This window comes from Trachurus trachurus, assembly GCF_905171665.1.
Source record: "Trachurus trachurus genome assembly, chromosome: 15".
NCBI classification, from domain to species: Eukaryota; Metazoa; Chordata; class Actinopteri; order Carangiformes; family Carangidae; genus Trachurus; species Trachurus trachurus.
In genome coordinates this window covers 19,348-46,514 of record NC_139906.1, presented here as the reverse complement: position 1 = coordinate 46,514, position 27,167 = coordinate 19,348, and the positions used below count along the sequence as shown (strand labels likewise).

At 46.6% G+C, this 27,167-nt stretch overlaps 1 protein-coding gene across 2 annotated transcripts in view; it reads right to left on the bottom strand.

The window, feature by feature from the left end:
• The window catches only part of tjap1 (tight junction associated protein 1 (peripheral)), a 33,568-nt gene extending 11,272 nt beyond the window's left edge, over positions 1-22,296 (bottom strand). For both annotated transcript variants that reach the window (XM_083988102.1, XM_083988103.1), the window contains exons 1-5: positions 22,155-22,296; positions 13,540-13,661; positions 5,821-6,013; positions 1,376-1,404; positions 871-1,032 (exon numbers count right to left, since the gene is read on the bottom strand). In XM_083988102.1, the coding sequence (XP_083844228.1) occupies positions 871-1,032; positions 1,376-1,404; positions 5,821-5,946 (317 nt within the window). In that variant the 5' untranslated portion in view covers positions 5,947-6,013; positions 13,540-13,661; positions 22,155-22,296. The remainder of the gene's footprint in view (positions 1-870; positions 1,033-1,375; positions 1,405-5,820; positions 6,014-13,539; positions 13,662-22,154) is intronic.
• Positions 22,297-27,167: the final 4,871 nt, after the last annotated feature.

Here is a 27,167-nt window from a genome sequence, read left to right as displayed (position 1 = left end):
AGTGTTTGAGCTAAGCTAATTAGCTACTTTAGGTGGAGGCAGGCTAACACTACCCATACACTTCCAGTGTTTGAGCTAAGCTAATTAGTGACTCTTTTTTTTTTTAGTATATTTTTTGGCTTTTTATGCCTTTATTTGATAGCCATAGTAGAGATAGACAAGAAAGGGGGAGGCAGAGAGAGGGGGAATGACATGCAGGAAAGGTCTGCCCAATGCGGGACTCGAACCGGGGACGCCTGCGTTGAGGACTGCGCCACGCTAACACTACCTATAGACTTCCAGTGTTTGAGCTAAGCTAATTAGCGACTTTAGGTGGAGGCAGGCTAACACTACCTATACACTTCCAGCGTTTGAGCTAAGCTAATTAGCGACTTTAGGTAGGAGGCAGGCTAATACTACCTATACACTTCCAGTGTTTGAGCTAAGCTAATTAGCGACTTTAGGTGGAGGCAGGCTAACAATACACTTCCAGTGTTTGAGCTAAGCTAATTAGCGACTTTAGGTGGAGGCAGGCTAACACTACCTATACACTTCCAGTGTTTGAGCTAAGCTAATTAGCGACTTTAGGTGGAGGCAGGCTAACACTACCCATACACTTCCAGTGTTTGAGCTAAGCTAATTACGGCGATACGGCTCTATCTCCATGGTTACTGCACGCACAGTGGAAAGGATGGTGTCTATCTGCTGGTCATGGACTCGGGAGTGAGGCAAGACACGTAAAAAAAATGTTGGCTGAACTCAACTTAAAGGGATACCTTTAACTTGAGTTCAGCTCAGTGACAGGAAGTGTCCACACTAACAAGCTTGTGGACGAGCAGCCAATCAGCTGTGTTCCTCTAACAGCCAATCAGAGCACTGATCCTCCCTCACCTGCGGAACTTGTCTCTCATCTTGTCCAGGTCGTCTCGGGTGCGGCTAAGCTCCGCCTCCATGTAGTGGCGGTTGCCGTCGAACTCCGCCTCCATGGCCTCCATCTTGTGGGTGGAGAGAGAGAGGCGGCGGCGCAGGTCCTCATTCTGCTGCTGGAGGATTCTGGGTAATGGGACGAGACAGAGGGGGGAGGGGGGAGGGGTTTCCATAAGAAAGCAGCTACAAGTTACTGATCAATATGATTATTGGAGTTTTCACCTCAACAAAAACAACGTTTCACATTCACAATGTAGAACAGAGTAGAGTACAGTATAGTAGAAGTTCAGTAGAGTAGCTACTATAAAGTCCAGTAGAAAGTAGAGTAGAAATACTGTAGAATAGAGTACAGTAACGTAGAGAAGAGAACATACAGCACAGTAGAAGTACAGTACAGTAGAGTAGAAGTACAGTAACGTAGTAGAAGTACATTAGAGTAGTATTAGTACTACTAGTAGAAGTATCTCACCTGATCCGGTCGGAGTCGGTCAGCGCCTCCTGCAACAAACAACAACACGGTTCAGACAGGAAGAGGCTGTTGCCGTGACAACGAGACAAACTTTGCTTGTTGTCACGTGAAAGAAAAATCAATAAAGATCTGATCAATAATATTTCATCAGTTTCTACTCAGAAAAACAACCAATAATACAGTAAATAATAATAATAACAATAATCTACGTTTCACATGTTTACATTTTATTAAACAATAAACTAAACAGGCATCGATCAATGATCAATATTATTCTAAACATAAAGAGGAGAGAACACGAGGAGAGGGAATCAACGACCACCTGTCAGGGTATTGATTAGGCTGGAGGGGGCGGAGCCTGAGGGGGCGGGGCCTGAGGGGGCGGGGCCTGAGAGACGACTGGTCACATGACATGTGACTCGTTCTGTCAATCAAACGACCTCATGGAGACAAACGGATGTTGACGTACAGAAACAGAAACACCTCCCAGCATGCAGCGGGGTGTTCTGGTCAGTTCCCAGCATGCAGCAGGGCGTTCTGGTCAGTTCCCAGCATGCAGCGGGGCGTTCTGGTCAGTTCCCAGCATGCAGCGGGGTGTTCTGGTCAGTTCCCAGCATGCAGCGGGGCGTTCTGGTCAGTTCCCAGCATGCAGCGGGGCGTTCTGGTCAACGAGTGGGCTGCTGTGATTGGAACAGGGGAAGAGCCAGAGCCAATCACATCGCTCCGTTCGGCAGTCAGCGTTTCCTGAAGCGTCGTCGTCACTGATCATCAGGGATCAATAAGAGGAACTAAAAGCTGCGTTAAGACTTCAGACTGTGGCATTCTGGGTAATTCAGACCGAAACAGACCGACCAATCAGTGAAGGACGTCGGTTCAATGCTTCATTCAATAATCCAGTGTTTTTCAACCGTGGAGTCGCCTGGAATGTCTCGGAATTGATTAAAAAAAATTACTGATACAAATATTCTTTTAACTAATTATTGTTTTAGTTTTACCTCAGATATTATTTCATCTTTTCAGATTTGTTTCAACAATTTATTCAGCTCATTCAGCTTCCACCCGTATTTCCTTCAGGAAATGCATTTTCTAGTTCTTTTTAAAATGGACGACTGTGTGTGACGTTCACGAAGTTACGGTCCGCTCACTTCCGGCTTTCAACTTCATCATAGCGCTGCTGTATTTAGATTACATACAACACTTTTACACTTAACTCTCTCATTCTACATTCTTCATAGTTATGTTTGTACATGTTAATAGCAGCTTATAGTCAGTTCAGTTTGTATTTTTACATAGTCAAAGCGTTTTCGATCATTTAATCATTGATCGCATCTTGCCGTTAGCCGCTCGGCTAACTAGCATACTGGCTAAATGAAAATTAGAGGCTAAATAAAATTACATACAACACATTAAAGGTAGAGTCTGGAGTTTTGTTCGTTGCAGTTTGTAAACAAAACATTTCAACTGGGCCCCTCCTCCTCTGGGGCTAAGCTACGTAGCCTCCTGCCCCAGACAGCAGCCGTTGTCATGACAACAGAGGAAAGGAAATACAGTCTGAGTGAAGCTCTGGAGCCGCGGGCCGATAGCCGACCGTCACCGACACCGGGAGCCTCCAGTGTTATGTTGTTATGTCGTTGTGGTGAGCTGGGAAGACGGTGTTAGCAGCTGGATGCTAACCGCTACCACTAGCTGAAGTTAGCATCGAGCTAGCTCACTACAACGGTCCTCATACTTGTTACCAGTCGAGGCTTTAGTTGTCGGTGACGGTGGGGAATCGGTCCGCGGCTCCAGCGCTTCTCTCAGACTGTATTTATTTTACTTTGTTGTCATGACAACTGCTGCTGCTGCTGAGAGAGAGAGACGTGCTAGCTGCTAGCACTCGTTAGCATCAGAGACAGCTAGTGCAGCTAGCTAGCAGCCCTGAGCTACTACTCTGCTGCACGTAGCTTCACCTGAGCTCACCTTTAATTATTTTTGTACATATTGTTATAGTCGGTTCAGTTTCTAGGCCTATAGTGTTCTGGAAAATTTTGATCATTTTAAATCATCGATCTACTTGTAGTTCGTAGCATTAGCTTAACCTGCCGCTAAGCTCTCAGCGGAACATCAGATGAAAATGAGTGAAAACTAAGACATGAGGAGTAAAGAGAGGCTGAAAAAACCAAAGTCCTTGTAGAGCTGGTTGCCCTCTTCATAAACATTACGGTGCTTTTATTCATTTGGCCAGTATGCTAAGTTAGCAGAGCGGCTAACGGCAAAATGCGATCATTGATTAAATGATCAAAAATGAACTGACTATACTATTAACATGTACAAACATAACGATGAAGAATGTAGAATGAGAGAGTGTTATGTGTAATCTAAATACAGCAGCGCTATGGTTAAGTTGACCGCTGGAAGTAAAGCGGTCCGTAACTTTGTGAAGCGGAAGAACGTCACACTACGTTGTGCAGGTCGTCCGTTATGATTAAAAACACGACACACAATCTGAAACAACTATCTATACTTTCACTTTCTCCAATATTAATCGAGTTCAAATAAAACGCAGCATATAAAAATATCTGAGCTGACGCTTGGTCGGCGGCCGCAGTCACATGACTGCACGTGATCGCGGTTGGGAACCACTGAGATAATCAATCATGTTGATTAACAACGTTTCTGAGTCTGTAAAGAAAAACATTCATTATTTTACTGACGCTTAGGAAACAGGAAGTAGCAAACAGGAAGTAGGAAGCAGGAAACAGGAAGTGGGTGAGGAGGTGAGGATGACGCTGTGCCCTTTGACCTCTGACCTCTGACCTCTGACCCACCTTGATGCGCGACAGAAGCGACGCATCAGAAACAGAAGCTGTGTGTTTATTCCCCTGAACTCGTCTCGCCGCCACTTCCTCCTCTTTAGGCCGCGCCCCCTCGGTGACATCACGGCCCGGCCACGCCCCCTCTGTGACATCACAGCCCGGCCCCGCCCCCTCTGTGACATCATCACGGCCCGGCCGCTGCAGCGCCGCCACCCAGCCGTCCCAGCGCCGGCTGCGGTCCTCGGTCCAAGGCTCCTCCGCCGCCGCCGGCGCCGCCGGCTGCTGCTGCTTCCTGTCGGCGTGTCGCCGCCGGCCGTGGTGTCGGCGCCGGGGGGCGGGGCTTCCCTGCTCGGCGCCGGCCGAGGGCGACTGGCGGCCGAGCAGCGTGAGGTGGGCGGGGCTTAGCACGCTGCTGGTGATCTCGTCCAGGAAGCTGGAGAACCGAACCTTGTCCTCCAGAACCTGCATCCGCCAGTTCCAGTCCGGTCGGCCGGGTGACGGTGATGGCGCCGGCGCCGGCACCGACGAGCGCCGCACCGCCAGCGCCCGGCGCTCCGCCCGGTCCAGAGAGCGAGCGGGTCGGTGACGGTCGGCGTCGTCCCGCCGCCGCCGCCCGTCGTCCAGCAGCTCCACGGATTTAGACTTCCTGATGACGTCATAGGTGTGTTCCACCGCCAGCGAGCTCGGCTGCTTCAGGATGCTCTTCGGCGGCGCCGCGGCCGCCGGGGACCGGACGGCGACGGCCTGAGTCCGGTGTTGTCGTACTGCTCTTCTAGGGTTAGGGCTGCTGGTGGGGGAGGAGCCCCAGGGCGCCGCCGTCGCCGCGGCTACAGCAGCTGCCGCCGCCACCGCAGCGGAGCTACGGCGAGCTGCTGGAGAGTTCGGGCTGCTGACGGTCGAGAGAACACCGGCGCCGTGGCGAGGACTAGAAACGTGGCGAGGACTAGAAACGTGGCGAGGACTAGAAACGTGGCGAGGACTAGAAACGTGGCGAGGTACGGCGGTGTTGTGAGGATCGGTGACATGATGAGGAATTGTGGCGTGGCGAGGACCTGGAGTGTGGCGAGGACTGGCGGCGTGAGGAGCAGCGGCGTGGCGAGGTATAGCGGTGTTGTGAGGATCGGTGGCGTAATGAGGACTGGATATATGGCGAGCACTCGCGGTGCGGCGAGGACTAGAAACGTGGTGAGGACTCGCGGCGTGATGAGGATTGGAAACATGAGGATTGGCGGCGTGAGGAGCAGCGGCGTGGCGAGGTATAGCGGCGTGGCGAGGTATAGCGGCGTTGTGAGGATCGGTGGCATGATGTGGACTAGAAACGTGGCGAGGTATGGCGGCGTGATGAGGACTGGCGGTGCGGCGGTCCGAGGCCGTGACGCCGACGGCGGTGGTTCTGGTCCTGTTGGGCCGGTTGCCGTGGTTCCTGAACGTGGACGGCGGCGGGATGCAGAGCTCCAGACTGGACAGGCTGGACACGTCCGGCTCGCTGTCCGAGAGCGCGGCGGTGGCGGCCGGCGGCAGCGTGAAGACGGCGTGGTGCCGCGGACAGGTGCTCTGCGGCCGCTTGGCGGCGGCGGTGGCGAGGCGTGAGGCAGCGGGGGTGGTGGTGGTGGTGGTGGTGGTGGGGGTGTGGAGCGTGTGTGCGTTTACCTGATTGATGTCAGGCTGCGGCGGCGGTGGCGTTGCCGTGGCAGCGGCGGTGAGGCCGTGGCGGGTCTCGCGGTGCTGCGGCGGCGCCTTGCGGTACGGCTTCCTGGCCGGCGCCGCGCTCGTCATCCTGACTCCTCCTCCTCCTCCTCCTCCTCCTCCTCCTTCCTGTCGCTACTTCCTGTCGGTCTCAGTCCTGCAGGAGAAGAAGACGAGGTGAGAAACGTCCGCCGCCACCGCCACCGCGACCACGACTGACTCACACAGCCGACACACGGTCGCACACTCTCTCTACAGATCAATGCTGGGTCGCCCCTCATCAACGTCAAACACAACTCCTGCATGTGTGTGTGTGACGGAGCGTAAACATGTGTGTGTGTGTGTGTGTGTGTGACGGAGCGTAAACATGTGTGTGTGTGTGTGTGTGTGTGTGTGTGTGTGTGTGTGTTGCCCGGGGCGACACATTGATCTCAGTTTGTTTCCAGAGCAGGAAGTGCAGCTGCATTGATCTGAATGAGGCTAACGTTAGCATGGGAGCTTTAGCCTGACGTTAAAGGGACAGTCCAACATTTAGTCAGCTCCTCCTCTCACCATAATCCCTATAGTCATAGCAGTAGGTTTGTTACCTTTAATTGTCGGTGCAAGCTATTTTTAGAACGGTGGAGCAGAGCCGTGAGCTGCTCAGAGCTACGCTACGGAGGCTCATTATGGGATTTTTTCTTTCCCTCATCAAACTCATCAAATACACAATCCAACAACTCCACAACGCTCTGGTGGACAAGTTGTGAGCTGCACATTCACCACGCTATGAGATAATAACACAACGTTACCACACAGAGTTGTTGTAGAGGGAAATACAGCCGGAACTACATTCCAGACACAGCTGCTGCTGGGCGGAGGGATTTCAGGAGAGAAAGTAGTTCAGAGTATTTGCTTCGTGTGTCGTAATGTTACATAATTATACGTTATTAGTTCACTACTGCTGTGACTATAGGGGTTATGGTGAGAGGAGGATCTGACTAAATGTTGAACTGTCCCTTTAAACTGGACGACAGACAGAGGAGATAACACATGATGAACGTGGTGATGATGTTGGGATCGAACCAGCGATCAGAGCAGCTTCTCCCCGGTGACCTGCTCTATTTACTGTCTCTGTCACATGACCAGGCCCCGCCCTCAGGGAGCCAATCAGGAGCCATCGACCACTGTGTGACTTCCTGTCGCACACACACACGCACACACACACATTCATAATGTGTGTGTATTTGTGCGGACTCACTCTCCCTGGCCCCGCCCCCTGGTGGTGGGGGGAGGGGGGCAGGACACACGGCTCATCAAACACAACTTCCTGTATTTTCCTGCTGAGTTATAATTATCATTGAATCAAAATGCATCCTGGGAGTTGTAGTTCTCTCTACTTAAAGTCTGTTAAAGTGAAACTAGGGTTGTGTCCTAAATCCCTCCCTCATTCCCTCCTCCCTACTCACTATATAGTGAATTCAATATAGTGACTATATAGTGACTCACTGGTCAAATAAAAAAACACTTCTGGACACTACTCCGCCGCACAGTTAATGACTATTACGTCGTGTAATTAAAACGTTCTGAACGCGATCATAACGGCCGGCGTAGGTACCATGGATACAACCATGGTAACGGCCGGTGTAGCACAGACCTACGGATGCTACACCGGGCACTACTGCATTTATTTGGTAGCTACACCGGGCACTACTGCATTTATTTAGTAGCTACACCGGGCACTACTGCATTTATTTGGTAGCTACACCGGTCACTACTGCATTTATTTGGTAGCTACACCGGGCACTACTGCATTTATTTAGTAGCTACACCGGTCGCTACTGCATTTATTTGGTAGCTACACCGGTCACTACTTGCATTTATTTGGTAGCTACACCGGTCACTACTGCATTTATTCGGTAGCTACACCGGTCGCTACTGCATTTATTTGGTAGCTACACCGGTCACTACTGCATTTATTTGGTAGCTACACCGGTCACTACTGCATTTATTTGGTAGCTACACCGGTCACTACTTCATTTATTTGGTAGCTACACCGGTCACTACTGCATTTATTTGGTAGCTACACCGGTCACTACTGCATTTATTTGGTAGCTACACCGGTCACTACTGCATTTATTTGGTAGCTACACCGGTCACTACTGCATTTATTTGGTAGCTACACCGGTCACTACTGCATTTATTTGGTAGCTACACCGGTCACTACTGCATTTATTTGGTAGCTACACCGGTCACTACTTCATTTATTTGGTAGCTACACCGGTCACTACTTCATTTATTTGGTAGCTACACCGGTCACTACTGCATTTATTTGGTAGCTACACCGGTCACTACTGCATTTATTTGGTAGCTACACCGGTCACTACTGCATTTATTTGGTAGCTATTGAAGTGATTGATCAGGATTTTCTTCCTGTCAGGTGAGGAGGAGGAAGAGGAGGATATAGACTCTTCATCTCGTCCCACTGCAGCTCCTGAATTTTACATTAAACCGCCCCGAGTGTTTTTACCCAACATGCTCTGCTGTCACGCAACACACACACGCACACACACACACACTATATTAGTGTACTTGTGAGAACCTTCTAATTACAGTCACTGCATCACATCTTTTCTTTTCACCATCCCTCTCTCTTTCTTTCCTCCCTCTTCTGTTCTTTCACTGTTTCTTTTCTATTATTCATTCCCTTCTTTCTGTCCTCTTTCACCTCTTTCACTTCCCTTCCCCTTACAGCTCTGCTTTCTTCCCGTCCTTCCTCCACCTCTTCCTCTTTTTCCCCTCCTCCCGTTTCCATTACTCTCCACTTTCCATCGTCCTCTTTTTTCTCTAACTCTTTTATCCTCCCTCTCTTCTGTCATAGCTGCAGGTTTTTTTTTTGTGTCAATCAGCCGTCAACTGTGTAAAAAAAAAACGTGTAAAAAAAACCATGTAAAAAAAAAAACACAACAACAAAAAACTGACAGCGAGTGAGTGTCACAACTTCCTGTATCTGGCCCTTCAAATTAAAAGCCCTATAGCCTTTCATATACAGTTCAGTCATATTGATTTTGACTTAATTTTGACTAAACAATAAATAATCCAGTTTTTGCTACCAAAAACTCTTCTGTTCTTATCGGACTGTGGGTCAGAAATCGAGATACGAATCGAATCGTGACTTTGGTGAATCGTTACAGGCCTACAACACACGCTGATAGACGAGGCTGAGTGTCCGGGAAGGGCCGCTAACCGGCCGCCAACCGGCCGCCAACCGGCCGTCAACCGGCCACCAACCAGTCGTCCATCAGTGTGACCTTCATGTCACAGCAGCTGGTTAAAATGTTTCAGGACAGAAGTCGATCAGTTTCTCCTGAAGACGAGGAAACTGATCAATAATTGATGAAGCTCTGATCTCTCTCACTAATCTCCATCACACTCACACTCTCATCAGTTCCCATGGCAATAGGGTTGGGCATCGTTTGGATTTTAACGATTCTGATTCCGATTCCGATTCTCACTATCGATTCCGATTCTAAACGATTCTCGATTCCGATTCTTTGAAGTGCAGGAGAGAAAAAAAACAACAATTTTTTTTCATTTGAAAAAGCCTTTACACGGGCCATTTTTATTTATTCACATGCCAGTTGACTTGACACAGTTTAATTTGGTTGCTGTACTGTAACTAGGGTATTCTATTATAAGGGAGGGTCCCTAACTGTAACTGGATAACTGAATACTGCTTAAATAACATTACAAGTTGGCAGCAGTCTAAAAAGCAAAGACCTGCAGACCAGGTGGATGTATATGAAACAAAGTAAAACAAACTCAAACCCTGATGCAGTCATAACAAATCAAAAACAGTTCTTATTCAGGAAGATTATCATGTCTGCCTTTTCGGGCAGTAAGCGTGACCGTTCTGCGCAGATTGTATTTCCTGCAGTTGAAAACACCCGTTCACTAGGTGTTGAGGATGCCTGGACACATAAATATGAGAAGGCCAGACATGACAGTAAAGGATAGGTTTGTTTCTGGGTCCAGAACCAGGCTGCAGGGTCAGATGATGTGATGATTGGGGGCATTTCCAGGTACGCCTGGATCTCCCTTTCAGCACAACTTTCTGTGGACATCAACCCCTCCTGTGAGGTCGTCTTCATGGCATCCTCCTCGGCAAAAAGCTCCTCCAGTGGAGACTTTTTGGATTGTTTGGGAGGAGGAGGCTGCAAAACGTACACAGGACAGAACAGTTATCAGTAAAAAAAAAACCCATTAAAAACATATTTCATGACTGAGAAGAACATAACAAATATAATTTCAGTAATCTACTTACATTATTCTCTTCCTCCTCGTTTTCAGTCTCCACACCTTCCTGGTTTCCCTCGCCCTGCATGACACCAAACTCTTGGTCATGGACTGCCACTGACTACGGAGAACATAATATGGAGAGGGACAAGATGGATAGAATATAAGAATAAAATTAGACAGCAGTGAACTGTCTTAGCCACCAGTACAGAGAGTTGTCACAGTCTATCATAGAATATGTGCTAATAAAGGCATGCACTCAACTGATTAACAATAGAGTTGTCGTAGTAAGATGATAAAAAAGTATAAACAGTACAGTGTTGATTACTGCATGGATGATGTAAAATGCAAATTAAATATAAAATGTTAAGGAGTGAGGGAGACAGTATATATATATATATATATATATATATATATATATATATATATATATATATATATATATATATATATATATATATATATATATATATATATATTTGTGTATGAATGACATTTCACCTCCTCAGAGTTTTCAAGGAGCTTCAACTTTATCCGTTCCCAGACTGCGGTGTTGTTGTCCATTTTATTCTTGAAGCGGGGATCTAAGGCAGTGGCCTCTTCCAAGAAGAACCTAATGTCTTCATTCTTTAAAACAATAAAAACAAAACTACTATTGCATCAAGCCACAGGAACAGAAGTATTTCATGCATTTTAATTCGTTTAATTAATTTCATTCGTTTGATAGCCTCAGTCATTACCTTGTACCGGGTAGACAGGTTTCCCCAGACCCTTTTCTTCAAGTCGGCTACAAATGCTGTGTCTCCATTTACTGGAGCGAAGTGTTTCTCAAGTTTTTGGATGATTGGCAGGATCTGTCCGGCTGTTGGGCTTTTTTCAGTGGAAACACAGAGTGTGCTGGTGTAAAGAACTCGCATCAGCCTGATGAAGTCTTCTGCCTTGGTGAAGTCACCATCTGTCAGCCGATCAAGCCTGTGTGCAAAAGAATACATTTCAATACAGTTCAAAATATAGATTTTTTTGTCTCTTTAAACAAAAACAGTGCCATTTGACAAGTGAGTTTAAATTAATTCCACTGCATAATACAGCAAACCAGTGTGCTAACTTCTTTCTTAGTACCTTATGCACGTTCTTAGGCTCCAACTAATTTTATTTTTATATCCTTTTTTATATCCTTTCTATCTCTACCTGTCCCTCTCCATATTCTTTCTCAGGCGCTGGTCGTGGCTGGCTGCTTGTATTGCAGGATATTGTTCAAGGAATCTCTCCATCATTAGGTAGAGAGAATTCCACCTTGTTCTCACATCGAGAATCAGTGAATGTTGAGGAAGGTCTGACACGAACAAGAAAATCACAAATACATAGAGAATTGACATCAATATGACATGCAACTTTTATATAGTGTAATAAGTAAGACAGATTTATGTAATGTTTCATTGTTTTACTATTGTTAATACCAGCAGATTGTGTGCAGTGCATTGTGTGCAGTGCACTATGAAGAGAGGAATTGCTTTAATTTGATCCTTGTGGTATCCATTTAAGCACAGACATTGATTCTTACTTAGGACATCCTGTTTTTCCCGTAGAACCACCTTCGCCATCGATGACCTCTTCATCCAGACGATGATGGCGCGAATCTTTGCAGTCCACTGAGCCACTAAGCTGCTGGAGTACAAACTTTGCGCTGCTAGGTTTAGTGAATGCGCGAAGCAGCCGAGCTTTACAAACTGCAGCCGTTTGATGGCTACGTCCATATTGGCCGCATTATCAACAGTAGTGGCTACTACTTTATCAAACACGCCAAATTCTTTCAGGATGTCACCGATTTCCTCTGCCACGACAATGCCTGTCTGGGCTGTGTACACAGCTTTTGTTGCGAGGACCTTCTGTCTCATGTTGCCTTCCACTAAATAGTGCACTGTGACAGTTAGGTAGTGGTCTTGGGTTAGGCTAGTCCAGCCGTCACAAGTGAGAGCTATGTGACTGACCTCACTCAGCTCTGAGATCACATTTGATTTTTCTACCTGGTACCATGATGGGATCAATCTATTAGTCAAACACTCCCTTGTAGGTGGGGTGTACTTTGGGTTTATTGCATGGATCATATCCCTGCAAACACAAAAACACACATAAGATATCTTTAGTAAAAAAGCATTTAAATTTTATACAGAGCATAAAATGTGTAAGTTAATAAATACACACAAACACTTCAGCACATGTCCATATTCTTCTATGATGTTTTTAAATGAAACGAGCACTAGTCTGTGCCAAAAACAAATCTGTCAATAAAGTTAAACCTGAACTGTTACTGTAACTGTAGATAAAGTAGCTACCAGCTAAGTTAGTTAGCTTAACGTTATTCTTATTTACCTAAATGTGGGCGACTCGACATCGCTGAAGGGGTGCAGCCTTTTTACCACATAAGCGGTTACTTTTCTGTGGCACTCATCAATTTGCTGCGCTGACAGCTTTCCCCTTGCTGCCATGCTGAAAGGGGTTTGTTGTGTCTTTGCTGGCGGGGGTCGCTGGCCGGTTACCGCAGCAGCAGCAGGCCCAGACTGGCTAACGTTAGCATCATTCTCGGAGCGTTCAACAACTATAAACAGATTTGACACAGTTTTAGCAACTGGTAGTCTATAACTTAAGCTGGTCTGTTAAGAATAAGAGTCAAGATAATCATAATTTTCATGTACCTGATTCCGTTTCCAACGAGGAGTTGCCAGCAGATGGTTGAATGTCCGAGGAAGCGACGGGACCAGGAGAGCGACGCAACACGTCAAACACAGTACACTCGTTAATGTTGATACCATGCAGCAGGCGAAGGTGTTTGCTCATATTTGTGGTGCATCCTCCTTTTGCGGTTATAAGTTTAGCACATTTGTTGCACTGTGCAAAACCGTCTTTTTTTACACTGAAATGGAGCCAGACTTGTGAGCGGCGTTTGCGTTCCATGACCAGAGTAGCTGCGGAGCATGCAGGGCGGATTAATACACACCTGGGAAACGAACAGAGCACGCCAGGCGGAGTACTGAGCGCAGCAGCACGCCGGGCGGAGTAACACAAACCCCGAAAATAAACAGAGCGCAGCAGCACGCCAGGCGGAGTAACACAAACTAGTGCGGGCATTTAGGAACCGATAAAAAGAATCGAAATGCAAACGTCTTCTTAAAGGTTCCGGAACCGGACATTAGGAACCGGTTCCTATTTGGAACCGGTTCTCGGTGCCCAACCCTACATGGCAACAGAGGAGGTCACTGCAGGTTAATACACCTGCAGCCGCTGAGGGTGGAAACAGTCAGACGATCATCATCATCATCATCATCATCATCATCATCATCATCATCATCATCATCATCATCATCATCATCATCATCATCATCAGCTCCATGACAGAGATGAAGAACTCACCTGGTCCGTTAACACAGAAGCATCTTCATCCTCTGAGTTCGTCCTCTCATGTTCAGCCCAGTGTCTCCTCCTCTTCCTCCTCTTCCTCCTCTTCCTCCTCGGGGCGACTGAGCCTCAACAACCTGAAACACAAGACGCAGAAACAACCTGAGTCGCTGCAGCTGCTGCCAGGAAACACCTGAAACACGGAGGAGCTGAGGTTCAGATAGATCTCATCTCTCTGGTCACACTCATCTCCCCCCTCCTCTGGTGTTATTATATTATTATAACAATAATACATTAAAAACAAAGAAACTATTCTCTTTTCTCAAACAAAATACTGTTAAAAAATAAAACTTAAACTCCATTGTGGAGACTATTTAAGTTTAGGGAACAAACTTGCCGTCTGTGCCATGTAGCTACCCCAGGGGCAAAGCAAAAAGAAAAACAGACACGGAGCGTTGGAACGGGTGTGTCGCGGTTCGTGTCTAACGCCTAAATTCCACTGGATGCGGAACGGCTGCAGATCCGCTCCGGTACGGCGGCGGAGCCGTTACGTATTAATTATAATCACCGTGTGAGCGTCCACCGACTCCGGGTCCGCTGCGTCGTGGGTCCTGAACGGCACCGGCATCCGGCAGCCGGAGCAACACATACACACGGAGCACGGCGCATCAAGCAGCACAGAGCAGGTCGTGTATGACAGGAAATCGCGGGCAAAATACAAAATAAAACACCCGGTTAATTTTCAAAATAAAATACACCATATTTCCTGCTTTACACCTTGAAAACGTTGTAATGGGCAGCGACCGGCCTGAAGTCAGCAGCTCGGAGGTTTTCAGACATCAAGTTGTTTCTCTACTCCTCCTCTGGATTCAATTCATTGTTTTTGAGGTTCACTTTATGGAAACTACAACCCGCTTTATCGCGAGATTGCGTGTTCCCGCTGTGCGGCCGTTCCGTAGCCGACCCGTTTCGGAATCGTTCCACATCCAGTGGAATCCCGGTGTTAGAGTGTGGTGGTTTCTGTTTGGACACGTGTATCGTTACAGGCCGAATGATGAGAGAAGCTGCAGGTCTGAGATGTGATGAGCTTCTCATCTCAGCGTCACACACCTAAAGACCAACACCTCTCCTCGTCCAGGCTGTAGAACCACACAGAGCTGCAGCTTCTCAGTCTGAGCAGAAACTAACCGGCTTCACACACACACACACACACACACACAGCAGGGTGTGTGTGTGTGTGTGTGTGTGTGTGTGTGTGTGTGTGTGTGTGTGTGTGTGTGTGTGTGTGTGTGTGTGAGTCCCGGCCGTCTGTTGGGCAGGAAGAGAGCGAGCATCTCTGACAGGAAGTGGAGCGACCAGCTGACGACCGGCCGCTGACATCACCACCTCACCTCCAGCTGAAGGTCAAACTGAGACAGATGGCATGCTGGGAAATCCACCGGCCGCCGACCGCAGAGAGAGCAGCAGTCAGAGCGGTCTAGTCTGCATAGAACCAGAACCAGAACCAGAACTGGACCAGAACCTGAACCTGAAGAGGCTCCGGTGAGACGGTTGATTGTGAAAGTTTAATGTGAGCTGATCAGATATTGATCAGTGATCAGCTCCTGTTTCACTGATCCAACAGAGAAAATGAGATTCGTTCTTCTTCTGCTGCAACGACACAAACAACTACACTGATGATCAATCAACACATTGTTAGTTGTGAAGAGTTTCCACAGTCGTCGGTCGCTCTGGACAGGTGAGTCTGACCTCACCTGATGATGTCACCAGAACCTGAGCTTCACTGACCTCCTTCTCTGGTCTCATCTCTGAACTGAAGCTTCAGTGAATCTGAATAAAACAACTGAAGAAGAAGATGTAGAAGAAAAAGAGGAAGACGAAGAAGAAGGAGCAGGAGGAGAAGAAGGAGAAGAAAAAGAGGATGAAGAAGAAGAAGGAGTGTCATTGCCCAGTTTGTGTAAATACTGGTCTGCGCGTGCCTGAACCGGCCGCCATCTTTGACCGCTGTCTACGGCAACTCCACTTGGACAAACTTCATTAGGACGCTGCCTGATCTGCGTACAAGCAGAAGTCTGCTTAAAGTTCTGTACATTTAAAATACTGTTCTGTGGGAATGATGCTCTGTTCTTATGACTGTAAAGTTGTGATGTGTTTGGCTGTTACATTTAGTGCATATAAAGTTAATATATTAATAGTTTGTTCAGTGAGTGTTGTGGTAGTTGTGATTGTTTGTGGTTGTCATGGTGATGAGGCCGGCGGCGAGAAAAGACCAGAGTAAACACTAAAAGTCTCTGTTCCTGCATCAAGATCCAAACCACCACAACCAACCCTCAGTTACATTACTGATAAAATAAAAAGATAAAGCGTCTGTGGCGACACACACAGGGCAGTGATCCTAAGTCAATTCAACTAAGTTTGTCCAAGTGGAGTTGCCGTACGGAGCTGTCACACATCAGGTAGTGACATGGAGGAAGAGGAGGAGGAGGAGGAAGAGCTGGAGGTTTCACAGACTGTGACCTCTGACCTCTGACCAGGGTTCATTCGACACAACTCACGGCCGTTGCCATGGAAACCAGTCGGGTCGTCACCCGCTCCACTCTTATTCTCCATCGTCTCCGTCGCCTACGTTACCCAGAATGCCCTCTGCCTCCCATCAGCCATCACCTGCAATGCATTCTGGTCCGACGTCACGGTGACATGTAATAACCTGCAGCAGCTACACCGACCAATCAGAGAGCAGAGGCTCCGCCCCTCCAGACCCATCCTACCCATAATCCTCTCTGAGCAGAGATAAACCCTGTGGCGTGTAATCACACACACACACACACACACACACACACACACACACACACACACACACACACACACACACACACACACACACACACGCTGGTTTGAATCCTCCCCTGCCCTGAAGCAAGGCAGTGTCTATGTAAACTACATTACCCATAATGCACTGCTCTCTCTCTGAAGTTTCCTCAGAGAGAGGAGCAGCTGTTGTATAAACCTGGACTCAGTCATGAAGCACGACGCTAAAACACCGAGACCAGTGAGTAACGAGTCAAACAGCTGCAGACACTGATACTGATCACTGCCTGAAGAGTCTGAAAGTCTCTAACTTCATGAACGCAGCTCAAACCGACGCTGCTTCAGCTGCTTCAGCACGGTGACGCTTTGATAAATACAGAGGATCTGCGCTGGTTTACAGTATCCTCCCGTATATCAGCCGGTCGCTACCGGAGCTTCATTAAAGCCCCGGTACGGAGCTTTTAACTGGATACTCTCTGTTTCCTACAACAGCTAATGAGTCCATCAGTGTGAAGATACGCTAAGTCGTCTAATTCTAGACCTCTGGAAGACATGGACCAAACCAGACCAATAGATACATTACACTGCTAAAAAAACAAAAAAGCAATCCCGTCTTCTTTCCGACGTTTCCAAAACAAATCTACACAAACGTCTTCATGACAGTGGGAAATGCATCTTCATTCCGCCTCTTTCGTCCACAGGGGGCGCCAGAATCAACACTACATGAAAAGTCTGAACAGGGGCTTTAAAAAAAAAGGTGCATTTCATTTTTATAGACTTCAACCTCAGAGCTCTGTCTTCAGACTGTCCTGACCTGTCCCTGAACACCACACAGAGACAACATGGAGCTGCTGTGTGATTGGTTACTGAGTTTTATTGTTTACATAGGTAGCCTACAGTTAAATACAGTTTATCATCATAGTGGAAAGATCATTTCATCTGTATCTGTCCGTGGTGATAAAAGGATGTGAACCGCTGGTTTAAATACTCAACAGATGAATCCATAATGAAAATAACTGTTAGTTGCAGCTCTAAACTACATTACCCAGAACACACCGCAGCTCTAAACTACATTACCCAGAACACACTGCAGCTCTAAACTACATTACCCAGAACGCACCGAAGCTCTAAACTACATTACCCAGAACGCACCGAAGCTCTAAACTACATTACCCAGAACGCACCGAAGCTCTAAACTACATTACCCAGAACACACTGCAGCTCTAAACTACATTACCCAGAACGCACTGCAGCTCTAAACTACATTACCCAGAACGCACTGCAGCTCTAAACTACATTACCCAGAACTCACTGCAGCTCTAAACTACATTACCCAGAACGCACTGCAGCTCTAAACTACATTACCCAGAATGCACTGCAGCTCTAAACTACATTACCCAGAACGCACTGCAGCTCTAAACTACATTACCCAGAATGCACTGCTCTCTCTCTCTCTCTGTGAAGTTTCCTCAACGTGTCACTGATGAACTGCTTATTAAATCTGTTCATTACAGTAAACACACACACACAGACACACACACACACTGAAGATGAGGACGAGTGAAGGACTCATGAATAAAATATGAACATTTGGTCCACACACACACACACACCTGTCACACCAACACACACACACACACACACACACACACCTGTCACACCAACACACCAACACACACACTTGTTCTTACTTTACTGATGTTGTGTCTCTGTCTCCACATAATAAAAAGGCAGCAGGTGTTGTTGTTGTTTCTGTGGTTGTTCTTGTCTTAATGTTGTTGTTGTGTAGTCGTTGTGTAGTTGTTGTATAGTTGTGTAGTTGTTGTGTAGTTGTGTAGTTGTCCTCTTCCTGTTGTGTTGCTGTGTAGTAGTAGTTGTGTAGTAGTTGTGTAGTTGTTGTGTAGCTGTTGTGTAGTTGTGTAGTTGTTGTGTAGTCGTTGTGTAGTTGTTGTGTAGTCGTCCTCTTCCTGTTGTGTTGCAGCTTCGTCTCATGAAACATTTGCAACGTTCCTTTAATATTTCAGGAGTCGACCTCATTGTTTCTCCACTGTGACATCACAACGACTGAGGGAACCATGGCAACGTGACCATCTCCACCTCCATCCTGCTCTCATCGCCGTGGCAACGTGACCATCGTCTGTGTGAAGCCGTGATGTCACTGGAGTGGGCGGAGCCTGAAGACACGTTGGCGTCGCCCTGGGAGACCACAGACCATAAACAAAGAGTCTGACTCCGCCCCCAAAGTCACACCGGTCATCAGACTGTTTCCTAGCAACAGCCCAGTTATAGATCTATAGGAGCTGACTGGTCAAACACCTGACGACATCGCCTCAGTCTCTATGGCAACCACGGCAACAACTGTTTTCAGTGACATCACAGAGCAGCAGCTGATGAGGAGGAGGAGGAGGAGGAGGAGGAGGAGGAGGAGGAGGAGATGAAGATGAAACTCTGACTCTGGTTTGTTTCTTTTTTTGACTTCACTGGAGATAAAAATAGAAACTGGCGGTTTGTTGGTCTCCTAAAGGGGGCGGAGTCACGGTCTATTGGTCTCCTAAAGGGGGCGGAGTCACGGTCTGCTGGTCTCCTAAAGGGGGCGGAGTCACGGTCTGCTGGTCTCCTAAAGGGGGCGGAGTCACGGTCTGTTGGTCTCCTAAAGGGGGCGGAGTCACGGTCTGCTGGTCTCCTAAAGGGGGCGGAGTCACGGTCTGCTGGTCTCCTAAAGGGGGCGGAGTCACGGTCTGCTGGTCTCCTAAAGGGGGCGGAGTCACGGTCTGTTGGTCTCCTAAAGGGGGCGGAGTCACGGTCTGTTGGTCTCCTAAAGGGGGCGGAGCCACGGTCTGTTGTCTCCTAAAGGGGGCGGAGCCACGGTCTGCTGGTCTCCTAAAGGGGGCGGAGCCACGGTCTGTTGGTCTCCTAAAGGGGGCGGAGTCACGGTCTGCTGGTCTCCTAAAGGGGGCGGAGTCACAGTCTGCTAGTCTCTCCTAAAGGGGGTGGAGTCACGGTCTGCCGGTCTCCTAAAGGGGGCGGAGCCACGGTCTGTTGGTCTCCTAAAGGGGGCGGAGTCACTGTCTGTTGGTCTCCTAAAGGGGGCGGAGTCACGGTCTGGTCTCCTAAAGGGGGCGGAGTCACGGTCTGTTGGTCTCCTAAAGGGGGCGGAGTCACGGTCTGTCTGCTGGTCTCCTAAAGGGGGCGGAGTCACTGTCTGTTGGTCTCTCCTAAAGGGGGCGGAGTCACGGTCTGTTGGTCTCCTAAAGGGGGCGGAGTCACTGTCTGTTGGTCTCTCCTAAAGGGGGCGGAGTCACTGTCTGTTGGTCTCTCCTAAAGGGGGCGGAGTCACGGTCTGTCTGCTGGTCTCCTAAAGGGGGCGGAGTCACGGTCTGTTGGTCTCCTAAAGGGGGCGGAGTCACGGTCTGTCTGCTGGTCTCCTAAAGGGGGCGGAGTCAGGGTCTGTTGGTCTCCTAAAGGGGGCGGAGTCACTGTCTGTTGGTCTCCTAAAGGGGGCGGAGTCACGGTCTGGTCTCCTAAAGGGGGCGGAGTCACGGTCTGTTGGTCTCCTAAAGGGGGCGGAGTCACGGTCTGTCTGCTGGTCTCCTAAAGGGGGCGGAGTCACTGTCTGCTGGTCTCTCCTAAAGGGGGCGGAGTCACGGTCTGTTGGTCTCCTAAAGGGGGCGGAGTCACGGTCTGTTGGTCTCCTAAAGGGGGCGGAGTCACGGTCTGCTGGTCTCCTAAAGGGGGCGGAGTCACGGTCTGTTGTCTCCTAAAGGGGGCGGAGTCACGGTCTGCTGGTCTCCTAAAGGGGGCGGAGTCACGGTCTGTTGTCTCCTAAAGGAGGCGGAGTCACGGTCTGCTGGTCTCCTAAAGGGGGCGGAGTCACGGTCTGCTGGTCTCCTAAAGGGGGCGGAGTCACGGTCTGTTGTCTCCTAAAGGGGGCGGAGTCACGGTCTGTTGGTCTCCTAAAGGGGGCGGAGTCACGGTCTGTTGTCTCCTAAAGGGGGCGGAGTCACGGTCTGTTGGTCTCCTAAAGGGGGCGGAGTCACGGTCTGTTGGTCTCCTAAAGGGGGCGGAGTCACGGTCTGTTGTCTCCTAAAGGGGGCGGAGTCATGGAGAAACCCTCGGGACACAGAGATAGGAAACTGTCTCGTGGTGGAGCATCTAAACTAACAGTCAGTCTGACTCCGCCCCCTCCTCATGACCACTTCCTGTCATCGTCTTCCAGAAAGAGCAACAATTATTGGTGAATAATTGAGATGATTGATCAGGTTGTGACATCGTGTTTCCTCCTCCTCCATGTTTTGTCTCTGAGGACATGGAGGAACCATCCAGAGATCAATAATCAGTAATATCAGTGGCCACCCTCGGTACTGCAGCAATGCATCATGGGAAACCAGCAGCCGGGCCTCGCTGAGCTCAACGTGGTCTTTGAACGCAACGTCAAGGTTTTATCACAGCTCTCACACACACACACACACACACCAGACATTCTGCAGCCTGCAGAGACGTTTCCATGGCAACAACAGGCTCAACAAAAACAACAACATAAATAAGTGGATTGTTCTGCAGCAGAGGGAGCAACACACACACACACACACACACACACACACACACACACACACACACACACACACACACACACACACACACACACACACACACACACACACACACACACACACACACACACACACACACACACACACACACACACACCTGTGTATCACCATGACAACGACCCCACACCTGAGAGTGGATCAGCTGACTGCGTGGCCGCACATCCTTCATCTCAGCCTGTTTTTCTGTTTTTTTCTTCCGGTGGAATTGTATGTTTACGTTTCCATGGTTTCCGTAGTCGCGGTAAATCCATCGATTGGGGTTTTTTCAATGAAAATCTTTACACAGTGGATATCACCCAGACTGACATCGTGTTTACAGATCCATGCGTTTAGCTACCGTTACTATGACAACGACTGAAACCATGGAAACGTAAACGTACAATTCCACCGGGAATGTAAATCCAGCTTCCAGGTTTTGACCGTAGACGACGTTTGGAAACTTGTGGATAAACAGATGAAGCTGTCGCTCATGAGTCCTGGCTGCTGATTGGCTGACAGCTGATTGGCTGACAGCTGATTGGCTGGCTGGCTGGCTGGCTGCTGATTGGCTGACAGCAGCTGCAGGTGAACTACCGAGGTGTTTGTCCATCAGACTGAACCTGAACCTGAACCTGAAGCTGCTGCTGCTGCTGCTGCTGCTGCTGCCCTGAGTCCTGTCTGACAGGCTGCTGGGGGGGGGGGGGGGGGGGGGGGGGGAGGGGGTTAACGGGGCTGTCGCCACCTGACACCGGACCAGAACCGACTCCGACCCGAACACCGACACCGGTACCGACACCACCGCTCCGTTAACCCCCCCCCACCTCCTCCTCCTCCTCCCTCCGGTCGGACTGTGGCCCAGTTCACCGACAACAAGCTGCACCCAACTGTCTCACACACTCAGATATACACATACACTCACACACACATACACACACATACACAGACATACACACACACACACACATACACACACACACACACACACACACACACACACACTCACACACACGGACCGACACCGAGCAGCACCGACACGCAGCTCGGTTCTTACCTGCAGCAGCTCGGTCGGTGCCGCCGACGGAGAAACTTTAGCTGAGCTGCGGTCTGCTCCTCCGGTGGGTGAGGAGGAGGAGGAGGAGGAGGAGGAGGAGAGGAGGCCGGGGAGGAGCTGAGGCTCAGCGGCCCGAGCAGAACCGAACCAAACCGAGCAGAACCGAACCGAACCGAACCTACCTAGCAGCGGCAGCAGCGGCGGAGGCACCGGGCGGAGGCAGCAGCTGAAGCCGGAAGAGGAGCTCCGTGAGCCGGGGAGACGATCCACTCAGAGCCGGGAGGAGGAGAAAGTTGATCCACTGCTCCGCTCAGCTGTCGCCATCTTTACCCGCGGGGCATGACGGGTAATCCTCAGGAATCCCGACCCCCCCTTCCCTCCTCCTCCTCCTCCTCCCTCCTCCCAACACACACACACACACACACACACACACACACACACCTCCCTTCCCAAATCACTCACGTCCTGCGCGTTGACGTCACGCACCTAAATCCATGGAGTTGTAAAGGTGAAGATTGATACAGTGACCTCAATTTTTCACATTCCTGTGAGAGACTCTGTTACATATCTTGGTGTTCAAATAGTTAAAGATAGGAAGCTCAGAGGCACTTCAAATTTAGTTCCAATTATTGAAAAAACACAAAAAGTCCTCAACCACCGGCTACAAAGAGACTTATCTCTGAGGGGCAGGGTCACGGTTCACCTATGCTGCTCAGTCATTGTATGTGAATAATTCCACATGTAAATCTATTGATAGGATGCTCAGCAACTTCTTATGGAAAAACAAAACACATTACATGCGAAAATCTGTTGTTTTAAATGAATATGACAAAGGTGGACTAAATTTTATAGACTCCCACTTAAACTGTCCAACTTTCATCAGCAGGTACTTTTAGCATGGGCGCTGATTTACAAACCCACAGAAATGCTATATTTGGAATAAGTGTAATATCTTGTACAAGAATAAGTCACTATTTTATGATAAATGGTTCAACAACGGTATTGTTTTAGTGAGTCAATTGTTTAATTGTAGGGGACTTTACTCTGAATTTCTCGCCCGCTATAATTTACCTGTAACTCCAAAAGAATTCTCTGTAATCTTTGATGCAATCCCATCTGGTCTGTGTATATTATTTAAGAATGCTGACCACTCTCCACCCTTGTCGTTGTCACCTTCTGATCCATTAGAAACCCCATTAGGTAAATTTTGCTTTTCTTTTAATAAACGTATGAATTCCAAGGTAAGAGCCCTGTTTCAGGGGGATTTGGTTTCTGCAGCAACATTTTACTGGAGCAATTTTGTTAGTAATATTAACTGGAAAAAAGTTTGGTCGTTACCACAAAAGTTTCTTCTAACTAATAAGGTAAAGGAAGTTTCATTTAAACTGATACATAGATTCTATCCAGTCAAACATTTCTTACAAAAATTGAAGAATGATATTGATGTAAAATGCTCCTTCTGCGAAGCTCTTCCTGAAACATGTTCTCATCTATTTTGGTACTGTGACTTTACTCATGATCTGTGGAATGAGATTAATAGATTTATAGCTGCCTGTATTTTCCCAGACCTTGTCTTATACTATAAACATGTTTTATTTGGTTGTTATGAACACAGCTGTAAAAATGAGGATGCTTTTTTTCTTATTAATTAGATTTTACTGTTTATAGCTAAATTTCACATTCACAAATGTAAATTCACAAGCAAAAAACCAAACTTCACTGTGTTTATGAAAGAAATGGAACAGTATATTTCAACTATTTCCCCCTCACAGAACAAAAGAGCAATCAAAACTCTGAGTGTATGCTGTACTTTTAAGGTATTTACGTAATCTGATAACTTATTCTCGCACCTCTTTATTTTATTACTATTTATTTACTTTTATTGCTGCTAATATTATTTTTATTTTTCTCTCTCTCTCCTTTTTTTCTTTTTTTTCCTTCACCTCTCATCTCTTTGTTAATGTTTTGTTCTCTCTCGGTGTTGTGTTGATGTTTACACCAGCAACAACGTATTGTATGGTATTTGCATTTGTATGTGCTGGTCACTTTCAATAAAGTTTTTTGAAAGAAAAAAAAAAAACGGTGAAGATGATTATTTATTATCAACCTTTTTATTCTATTAGCAAAATTCCATATAGGCTACACACCAGCAAATGTACAAAACAAAAACCCAACTTTTTAATCTTCATCTCTTACTGTAATTCATACCTGGACACACTTCATTTCTGCAAAAACTCCAAAGCTTTAAAAACTTTAGCCTTATGTAATAAATTTGATTTATTTTAATTTAGCCTATTTATTTTCTCTCTGTTGCTCTTTATTTGATTCATGCACTATCGTCATTATTATGTTTTTTTTTTCTTTTGTATTGTTATTTTCCCAAACTGCATTACCTTGAGCATTCCGTGTTCGTATTGACAGTTGCCTTGTACACTACTTTGTGTAAATAAAGTTTATTAAAAAAATGATCAGAAATCGATGATTGACTGATTTATTGACGGAGTTTCTATTTCAATCGATCAGTGTGACAACATAGAGCTAACTGCTAAATGCTAACATAGAGCTAAATGCTAAATGCTAAATGCTAACAGAGCTAAATGCTAAATGCTAAATGCTAACATAGAGCTAAATGCTAAATGCTAAATGCTAACATAGAGCTAAATGCTAACTGCTAACTGCTAACTGTTCATACTCTCATTGATCACTGATTAACTGTGTTATTGTTGTTGTGTCATTAAAAGTAAAACTGATCTAATCGGTTGTCCAGCGTTTTTATTTATTTTACCAATTCCAAACTTTACAAACTTTGTCCCACACATGCAGCAGGTGTCACATGTCACAGCAGACATCACATGACCCACATGTTTTGGTCGTGTCCCTGTCTGAAAGCGACTGGACGGCTGCTTTCAAACATCTGGCAGAAGTAATAGAGAATGAGAAGCTGACGTCACGCCGCTTTGGCGTTGTGGGACGTCGGCGCCATCTTTGGAGGAACGCAAACGTAAACAGAGAGTGGGGAAAACGGAGGAAAACGAGCAAGAAGAAAAAGAGATGAGGAAGATGGACAAAAATAAAATAATAATAAATGGAGAAGGGGAAGGGAAACGAAGGAGGAACATATCGTGATAAACTCAAATTTAACGAGAAACAAAGGTACACAGAAAAACTACAACTCGATCCCTAACTTACGTTTTGCCGTTAAGGGACTGGATTCAAGACCCAGATTTACTCTCCACTGACTGATCCAGACATCGTGAACTATCTCGTTTTTGGTATTAGTGCATATACTACTGTGGGATTTTTTTTACGCAGCAGTAGCTACTGTCCCACAATGATTACTTTTAAGCGACTTTGGGGAACTTTTTTTTAGGGGGACAAGCAAGTGTTTACATCCGCGATCCTCCAAAGATGGCGCCCAACATCCCACGGCGTGACGTAACTTCACATTCTCTATACTAGTAAATATGAAGTTGATGCCTTGTCCAGAACTGGCTGTTTTTGGAGAATTATCAGACCATCAAACAATTAGGAGAAAGTTTAAGGATAGTAGCCTATCGCCTTTGCTTCTTTATTAGCACGTAGAAGGATTTAGTTGGAATGGAAGGCAGCAGTCGCCCCCAAAGCTTCACTGTGGCTCAAAGAGCTGATGCTGTGATTAGACCAGGGGCCGTATTCACAAAGAATCTTAAGGTTAAAAGTAGCTCCTAAGGGCCGAATTTAGGAGCAACTCCTAAAAAAAGTGGGCGTGTCAGTCTTAAATTTAGGACTCCTAGTTTTTTAAAATAAGAATAATTCACAAAGTATTTTATGCCTAAAAGTAGCTCCTAAGTCTGGGAGAGCTTAAAAGTCCTCGTGAGGACTCCTAACTCAGTAAGACCTATTCACAAAGAATCGCAAATGGCTGCAGCCAGGCAAATGTATGGAGGACTGCAAATTGCTGCAGAGGGGGGTTGCTGGAGCACCTGCCCCTTTGCCCTTTGATGCCCAACGTGCCTTTTTGTTGGTGTTTTTTTTTTTTTTTTTGGGGTCATCTACGACATTTTCGCTATAAAACGGGAGTAGTGACGGTGACGGACTGTCCAATATAGGCGTCACAACGGTCGGACCGAGGTAACTGCGACTGCTGCGATGCAGTCATGATGATGTGAGCCAAAAATATTTTTAAAAAGTTGGTGGGTGCGCTAGACACACAGATCTGTTAGTAGTAATAGCTCATGTGATAGGGCTGCTCCCCCAGTAAACTAAACTTATTGTTTAATGTTTGTATTAAAGCTCCTTCAGTATAAAGGTAGATGTTTGTATTAAAGCTCCTTCAAAATAAAGGTATATGTTTGTGTTAAAGCTCCATACAGTATAAAGGTAGATGTTTGTATTAAAGCTCCTTCAAAATAAAGGTAGATGTTTGTATTAAAGCTCCTTCAAAATAAAGGTAGATGTTTGTGTTAAAGCTCTTTCAAAATAAAGGTAGATGTTTAGATGTTTGTATTAAAGCTCCTTCAAAATAAAGGTAGATGTTTGTATTAAAGCTCCTTCAAAATAAAGGTAGATGTTTGTGTTAAAGCTCTTTCAAAATAAAGGTAGATGTTTGTATTAAAGCTCCTTCAAAATAAAGGTAGATGTTTGTATTAAAGCTCCTTATAAATAAAGGTAGATGTTTGTATTAAAGCTCCTTCAGTATAAAGGTAGATGTTTGTATTAAAGCTCCTTCAAAATAAAGGTAGATGTTTGTATTAAAGCTCCTTCAAAATAAAGGTAGATGTTTGTGTTAAAGCTCTTTCAAAATAAAGGTAGATGTTTGTATTAAAGCTCCTTCAAAATAAAGGTAGATGTTTGTATTAAAGCTCCTTCAAAATAAAGGTAGATGTTTGTATTAAAGCTCCTTCAAAATAAAGGTAGATGTCTGTGTTAAGCTCCTTCAAAATAAAGGTAGATGTTTGTGTTAAAGCTCCTTCAAAATAAAGGTAGATGTTTGTGTTAAAGCTCTTTCAAAATAAAGGTAGATGTTTGTATTAAAGCTCTTTCAAAATAAAGGTAGATGTTTGTATTAAAGCTCCTTCAGTATAAAGGTAGATGTTTGTATTAAACCTCCTTCAAAATAAAGGTATATGTTTGTGTTAAAGCTCCATACAGTATAAAGGTAGATGTTTGTATTAAAGCTCTTTCAAAATAAAGGTAGATGTTTGTATTAAAGCTCC